Source organism: Cannabis sativa, chromosome X, assembly GCF_029168945.1.
Source record: "Cannabis sativa cultivar Pink pepper isolate KNU-18-1 chromosome X, ASM2916894v1, whole genome shotgun sequence".
NCBI classification, from domain to species: Eukaryota; Viridiplantae; Streptophyta; class Magnoliopsida; order Rosales; family Cannabaceae; genus Cannabis; species Cannabis sativa.
The window spans coordinates 18,509,702-18,518,351 of NC_083610.1; the positions used below are offsets into that span (position 1 = coordinate 18,509,702).

An 8,650-nucleotide genomic window follows, 5' to 3' on the forward strand; every position below is an offset into this window, starting at 1 on the left:
CAGCTGATGCTCCACAAAATGAAAGTGGATGCTCAGGAGGAGTTGAGGATGAGGTTTTATGTTGGTCGGAAGGAGGTCCGATTCGGGGTGCTGGAGTTTGCACTCATTACGGGTTTGGACTTCTCCTCGGGGCGAACGGAAGAGGAGAAGGCCGCGCAGTCGCGCGCTCGGGGGTCGACCGATTGATCAACAAATATTTCAACCGGTCGATAGTTTGAAGACGAAGCACTCCAACTTCGCTCACAACCGCCGTAACCGGAAGACTTGTACAAGCTCGGCTTGTGCTTGTTTGTGGAGTCAGTGCTTCTGGGCCGCGAGGCCAACGCGCTGATCACGCCTCACATACTTAGATATGTGGAAGACCTCGAGTTCTTCTTCCGGATTCCTTGGGGGAAGCACTCATTCGCCAGACTCATGCACTCGCTTCAGAAAGACATGTTGAAACAGAAGGCCAACTACGAGAAGAAGCTGAGTTCGGATGTTCAGCACGAGTGCAAATACACAAGATATGGCTTCGCACCCGCAAATTCAATATTGGGCGTACGAGGCCATTTTGGAGGTTGGCAAGAGGTATGGCACGAACCACGGGATTCGGTTCCCTGTGATGCTTAGCTGGACGAGCAAAGGCGATATTGGGAAGAAAGACGTCAACGCATTATTTTCTAGACGGGTATGATTTTCACTTATGTTCTGAATAATTATTTAACATAAATGCTTGTAATAAATGCTAAATGGTTTTATTTTGATATTTGTTAAACCATAAACAGAATCTGGAAGTGGTGAAGGGGCTACTTCCACGGACAGAGGAGGAGACATTTGTCAGGACAATATCTTACGATGGTGTGGAGAACCTGGTTGATGATGTTGTGGATGACACAGAGGCTGAGGCAGGTAGTCAGGTACCAGAGACTCAGGTCCCAGACACTCAGGAAAGAGACACTCAGGTACCAATTTTTGGAACTTTTTTTTATGTCTTTATTTTTTATTATTTTTTTTTATATAGTGGAGGGTATATCGTATGCTTACCGTATTTTTTTGATATATATTTTTTCAGGCCACTGGTTCAGAACCTCAGCCCAGTGCACCATCTGCATCAGGCGTTCGGGGTGCCGAGTACACTGATTTAGTGGCTCGGTTGGATAGGATCGAGGCTGACACTCAGGGTCTGTATGCTGCTCATGTCGAGCTGAAGAAGGCATACGAGACCAGCCATGTAGAGCCGAAGGGTGGTCGAACGTAATTATGGAGCGGCTCGGACACATATTGGCCATGTTGAATCGTCCGCCAACGACGGCCAAAGACGGAGGCCCCCAGGATCCATCTACCCCACCACCACCGCTTCACCCCGCAGAGGAGGATGAGGTCTTCCCCGACGATTACGATCCTTATGAGGGAGCTCCAGCGACTCCGATCGAGGCACAACCTCTTATCCATGTACATGACACCGAGTCGCAGGGTGAGATTCTGTCCATAGAGGCACAACCTGCAGTGGTTAAGAGTCGGAAGAGGAAGAGAAAGCCTCCTGTATGGTTCGGTGACTATACGGAGATGAAGAGGAGACATAGGCCATCTTCGACTTTTGATCCCCTGGAGCCACCGGATGAGAAATTGTTAACCACTTTCCGAAAGTGGTGTGTTGGACTCATTCCGAACCACCGACTTCGGGATTTGAGAAGTGGTAATTACGGTCCAGGATTCTTTTGGATAATGCTCACACCAAAGGAATGGCTTACAGATGACGTAAGTAAAGTATTTTATAATATTACTTCACTTTACAACTTTATGTGCAATTAATATATTTTTTTGTCTAACTGACATTTCCCTTTATATGCAGCATATAGATGCAGCAATGCATATGCTGAGGAGGCGACGCACCGACTATCCACTGACATTTCCTCAGAAGTGTATCATTCTCTCCACATTCCTGACCGCCATGATCAGCAGTGCATGGACGAGCCACAAGGGTCCGAGGAAAAACTTTAAATGGGAGGAATATATCCTGGACTACTGCACAGGGGCTCATAAGGTATTGTTTTAGTAAGATTTTAAATGTTAATTGTTTGGGAAGATTATTATGGTTTGTTAATTGTTTCGTTGTTCTCTGTAATTACAGTCCCAAGTCTTTGAGAGATGGAGGGGTAACGAGTTTATTTACTTCGTTCTGAACCTTCCCACGGCAAGACACTGGGTCACAGTTGAAGTCGACATAGAGCTGTGGAAAATTAATGTCTACGACTGTGATTCCAGTGTCTGTCATTGGACCGCCATGGAACCCATCATGAAGGTTTGGGCAGAACTGCTGCCCTCGCTAATCCTTGCAACCGGGGAATTTCCACATAACAACCAGATCATGGCGTTAGCTAACGGTGACATCACGGTGCTTCCAAAAATGCACGCGACTCGAGCCACTCACGACTTAGTTTCGAAGTCGCAAACTGAGTACATAGCGATAAAAAAGTACTATAGTATTAAAATATGTTTTACGTTAGATCGACTTTACATTTTATTTTGCATTTAGTGGTGATTGTGGCGTGTATTGCATTGAGTATGTGGAGCATCTCATGATGCGGCGTGGATTGACCGATGTGACGCCGCATCGGATAGCCATGTTTCGTCAACGGTGGTGTGTCGATTTATTTTACCAAAATGTCGCCGATTATATGTGTAATTATTGGGACATTGTATATTTTGTGTAATTAACATTACAGTTATGTATATATAGATTTTCTTTTCGTTCAAATTTTGATAATTATACGTGGTTTCAAATATAAAATATCAACATTATTCAACAAAAATAACTATTAAACCTAAAAATAATTAAAATATTTGAAAAATATTCAACCTCAACAAAAATAACTATGATAAAATATGCATCATTACAATATATCAAATTTCCCAACGAATACGTACAAGACGCCTCAAATGCGGGCTTTGCATGTTGCTCTGTTGTGGCCTGAAGCACCACAATGGCCGCAGCTTTCGTGGTACGTAACCTTTTTATCACTCGGACGGAAACGGTTCTCCCGTCTTCTTCCGCCGTTGCTTTTTCTTGGACGACTCCATGTGCTTCTTTTCCACAGGTACCCCAACTTTCATATTCTTGATGTGTTCTGGGAGAACCCAATCATCCTCGTCACCAGCGAGATTGATGGTATCATCGTAAATCTTCCTCCACGTTTCTTTTGAATAATAAGGTGAGCAAAGCGTGTACACACTTGTGTTCGTTTTCAATGCCGCGGCACATGCATGAAGGCAAGGGAGTTTCAATAACGTGAACACGCCGCAGGTGCATGTTCTTTCAACTAGATTCACATCACCACCTCTTTCACCGTTAGGTCCCCTACCAACGTTATACAAATTAGCTCCATTTCGTTGGACGCGCCTGTACCTTGCATTTTCATGAATTTTTGCCAAGTTTTTTTCGAAGAGCGTGGCCAAAGGGGTGGCACATTTGTCAGCATTTTCGAGGCGATCAGCGAACCACAATTGGAGTGTGAACCTGATAAATTCAACCAAAGTAGTTATTGGATATTTCCCGAACTCTTCGTGACACTATTGAAGCTTTCAGCAGGCGTTGCTCGTCATGATGTTGTATCTATCGCCCAAACAATAAGGGTGAGCCCACTTCTCAAACCCTATACTCTCCACATATGCAAAGAATGGCCTGGATTCATCTTTCTAAGCTTCTCGAACTCTCTATCGCATTCGCCTTCGACCATGCGTAAGCAACATTATATATTTGGTTGTGAAAAGCATCGGTCTTGAATTTGGCGTTCACGTTCATAACAATGTGGTGATAGCATGCACAGTGGATTGCTTCGGGAAAAACGAGTTCAACAGCATGATCAATGCTTTGATGCCTATCTGACACAAACACTAAGTTCTCAACCACGGCAATTGCTACCCTCAACTTCTGTAAGAAATACGTCCAGGAGTCGTTATTCTCACTGTCAACGATACCATAAGCAACCGGCAACAATTGGTTGTTCGCATCGTATGCCACAAAGAACTAACATTATACCGCCGTACTTCGTCTTCAAGAAGGTGCCATCGATACTCAAAACAGACGACAAAAAGAAAAGCCCCTTCTACATGCACCGAGTGATATAAAACAAGATTTGAACCGCTCATCCTCTAAGTACAAGTCGGTAATGGTACTGGATTCTTCTCGTTCCAAAGCATGTACAAATACCTGTGAAGCTTCATGTATGAAAACTCGTGCGTACCCCGAGCATACGTAAGTCCCATCTCCCTGCACCTCCACCCCTTCACATAACTCATACTGATACCGTAGTTGTCAAACATGTCCCTCTGTATGTCTTTAGCCTTGTACTTAGTTCCGTCTTGGGTGTACTTCCCCTTAATAAGGTGGCCAACTACCCATGGTGCCGCTCGACGGTGATCCGAACGTCTCGCATTCAAGTTACATGTGTGTTCATTGTGAAATACGGTGACCTCAAAGTTGTCGAATGCATCTTCTTCCTCCCCCTCAATCTCCATTTACAATCCGGAGCCTTGCATGTAACGTACAACACATCGGGGGATGACTTCTTCACCATCCACTCGAAATTGTTATTAAGGGCAAACCTACCCACAACTTGTCTCGGTTCTTCCTTGTTTTCATAAAAATTACCAAGCTCTATCACCCCTGCTTCCTTACTTTGTAAACAAGTAGTTAGCTCATGATTTTCCATTATATCTTCCTTTGTCCACATGGGAGCTTTGAACTTGGTACAAACTTCGAAAGAGGAGAACGTTGAGAACGTTGCATGACGAGCATGTTCTTCGCCCGCCCGGTCGACTACTCGCTAGTTCCGTGTGTAGTGCGATTTTCACTACGAGGTTGTCGTTCTCGCTGTGTACCTTGGTTACTCGGTACACACTCTAACCTCAACAATGGTCCCGCTACGGGTTCATCGACTGCTAAATCATGCTCATCGTCCATATTCAAATCTACAATAGGATCATTATTATAGAAGGGTGTATCGAACTCTTCAAACTGATGAAATCCTGTCGCTTCTTGTTCTTGCCCTACATTGGTCGGAACATCAAAATTGGTCGGAACCTCTAAATTGGCCGGAACCTCCTCATTCACACCAATCCCAACATCTGTTTCGGGAACGCAAGACCCTACCACACTCCGAGGGAGAGGATTAGTAGGCGGCGTAGGCTCCGACCCCAACTTTTCTCACCTTGGTCACGAATAATGGCATAAACTCGTATTTGACATTGTTGCCCTCATCTCTAAAAACGTTCTCGCTTGGCGTTCTCTCTTAATAACCTCTGGCGCAACCATTTTTCCCTTCATGTACAAGGAACAAATCTCCAACTTTAAATCATACGCTACGGATCAACTTCCAACTCTTCATATAAAATTTGTCGCAGCTTCTTGTAGGGTTGTCTCGGTTGTAATCGTCAACGTCAAGCTGCTATTTGCTTTGTAGATCCAATTATAATTCTCACATAACCAAACACCATCGTACGATACAACAAGGAACACTTTGTCTCCTGCAATTGCAAACCAAAAAAACAAGGTGAGTAAAGGAAAAAACACAAAAAAAAAATAAAAATCGACATCCCATCGATATCAATAGACATAATGTCGAGAAGCACAACATCAGAAATTAGGGCACTGATTGTCGACATTGTGTCGACATATTATCGACATACAGTCGACAACAACAACAACCATGCTCGTCATCGACATAATATCGACATACCATCGACATTCAATCGACAATTAAAAACGGTTGCACATTTAATGTTAATAAATTTTACCTACGTTCCCAACAACCCTTCCCAACTGAAACGTTGCATGTCAGACACGTGTCCTATCGACAACATATCGACATGAAGTCGACATGTCGTCGACAAATGTGTTAGCAGTGACACTAAATTGGCATGTTGTCGATATGATGTCGACATAGTATCGACATTCTGTCGACAAATACGCCATTTCATGCGTTTTCCCTGTACAGTTACGCATTTAATGACCATTAAATTTTCATACATTCCCAACATTTTTACTGCTCTATAAAAGCAAAGGGAAATCTTATTCATAAGTGCTCTTGTATTCTACCTATCTCTTACTCTTAAAAATTTCTCTTATTCTCTTAAGTTTAAAATATGGCCCCAAGAAAGAACGGCAAATTCCCCATCCTAACTCCTGAAGAGCTGAAGCAGGAGCCTGATGTTGGCATAGTTACTCCTGCAATGCAGAAAGTTTTGGACGCCGCTCGAGCTTTCGAAAGAGAACGAAATGGTAACGAGTTCAGGTTCATGCAACTTGAAAGAGAATTTTGCAAAACTGGTGTATGGCCGGCTCCACCACCTGGGTTCCCCGAAGGATGCCGTCGTTGCAAACTGGGCATCTTCAACGGTAAACCGGTGAAGCCTGGAACATTATGCAAGTATTGCAAGGCTCACCCACAAGCCAAAGAATTTACAAAAAAATAATTTCTTATGTTATGGTTTGTGGTGAGTTTTATTTAATGTTTGTTTTTTTTTTTATGAACTTTTATTTTCTGTTTTTTTTTTATGTTTTTTTATGTTATTTTTAATGAACTTTATTTTCTGTTAATGTTATGTTATGTTTATGTTTTATCCACGGTATTTTTCCATTGCATCGATATTTTGTGGACATGATGTCGACAAAATATCGACAACTTCTTAAAAAAACAAAAATGCTTGTTGTCGACATTCTGTCGACAAACATGTCGACAAAATGTCGACAAATAGTTAATCCCATGTTGGTTGCATGGTGTCGACAACATGTCGACATTATGTCGACATAACGTCGATAATGGTCGTCACTGACCTTTCCTTTGTAATCATCGACAAACCATCGACATATCATCGACATATCATCGATAACACTGGAAAACCCAGAAATCGACTGAAAACCGTATCCGCAGATCTCAACAATTTCAGACCAAAAAACAGCAGTTCCAACAATAAACACACGTATAACAATTTTAAACTACATAAAGTCAAACAAAATGCTTAAAATACAACTTACCCATTATAATGGTGTAAGATTCTTGAGTGATGTTGTATTGTGCTTCGATTTTCCACCAACACCCACCGAGAAAACAACCATTCAACAGCAAATAAAGAGAGTGGGACGGATAGAGGGAAATTTTTTCATAAATTTTTCAATTTTTTCCTAGAGAGAGAGAGTGGTGCACGAGAGAGAGGGAAGAGGGAAGAGAGAGAGAGAGAGAAATACCACTTTCAGATTTTAGCTTTTTTTTTTTTTAAAAAAAAAGGGTAAAATGGGAAGTTCATGTAATTAATGGACTAAATTTGTACAAATTAAGGAAGGGTATAAATTTTGAAATGGCTTGTATTATTAGGGTCAAAAATTGAAATTTCCCTTTTTTTTATCTATTCTATATAAAATGTGGCTATATAACAAAATTCTTGGTTTATGAGAATTTAGTGGGTGACTTTTTTTTAAAACCTAATTAATTTATTTATATTATTTTAAGCTATTCATTTAAATTATGAATTGAATTTTTCAAATTAGATAATTAACACTAATAAATAATATTAATAATAGCATATATTTGAAGAGGTCGCTGGTTAGGTCCGGTAACATCTACGGTCTATTGGTACGATTGTTTTTATGTGGACGAATGAGAAACTCTACGGTCGCACCGTAAGTGAGGGTTCGGAAACCACCACCATGACCGTCGGAGCGGTGGGATCGGATGCCGGAGCGGTGAAGGAACAAGTCTTGGCCGCCATTGGAAGGGATTATGAAGCCGTAACCCTTCTGAGAATTGAACCATTTCACCGTTCCTAACAATCTTTCGTTGTTGTTCACATGCACACACCACGAGCACCACTGTCAGCGACAGCCCCAGAGACTAAACCTCTTTCTTTCTATTTCTTTCTTGATCTCAATCTTTACCCCTTTATCTTGAGATCTCTTTATTCATCTTCATTCACTATCTCGACATTTGTCTCTTCACCCTATGTTTGTTCGTAGATCTCAATTCTTGAATCTATCTTTTGGCGGGTCGACATTGGTGGCTCGGCATGAGTTTTGAAATTTTGAATGGGCAGTGGTGCGGATAGAGTGATCGAACATAATCCTGGGGTTTCAGTTGTTGCTATTAAGAATGTGACTATCAATGATAATTTCTTTACCCTATGCAAATACTATTTTACTCAAATATTAAAGATTGAGTCTCCCCAATGATTAAATTACAAGATATGGGTATCAATATTCCAATCACTTCAATCAAAGCAACATCACATGCTTTCAACGATAAATATTATTGATAAGTATCTTTTATTTTTTGTTTTACTTTTTGTTATGTTGATTGATAAATATTATATTAATATATTAGAGTTGTGTTGAATTTTAATATTTCCATCTCATTTACTATCTTTTTGAACATTTATATGAACCAGTTGTTGTATATATTGGTTTTCTCATACTTCTTGATGTACATGGACTTTGAGTCAATTTTATAGAATATATTTGGATCCCTTAATCTTTCGATTTGGGCATTGTGGTGGTGTGTGGGTTTGGGATCAGCGGTGATGATTGAGTTTTTTTTTTTTATTTTGGCATTGTGGTGGTGTGTTAGTTTCAGATCTGGTGTAGTTGGTGGTTTTGCGATAGTGGCCGCGATGGTCA

At 41.3% G+C, this 8,650-nt stretch overlaps 1 protein-coding gene across 1 annotated transcript; it reads left to right on the forward strand.

Annotated features, from left to right (window-relative positions):
- Positions 1-1,359: 1,359 nt before the first annotated feature.
- On the forward strand, positions 1,360-8,206 carry LOC133032081 (uncharacterized). Its single transcript, XM_061105903.1, has 4 exons — positions 1,360-2,026; positions 2,114-2,457; positions 6,138-6,275; positions 8,071-8,206. The coding sequence occupies exons 1-4, from the start codon at positions 1,829-1,831 to the stop codon at positions 8,204-8,206; spliced, it is 816 nt and encodes a 271-aa protein (XP_060961886.1). The 5' UTR covers positions 1,360-1,828.
- The last annotated feature ends 444 nt before the right edge of the window (positions 8,207-8,650 follow it).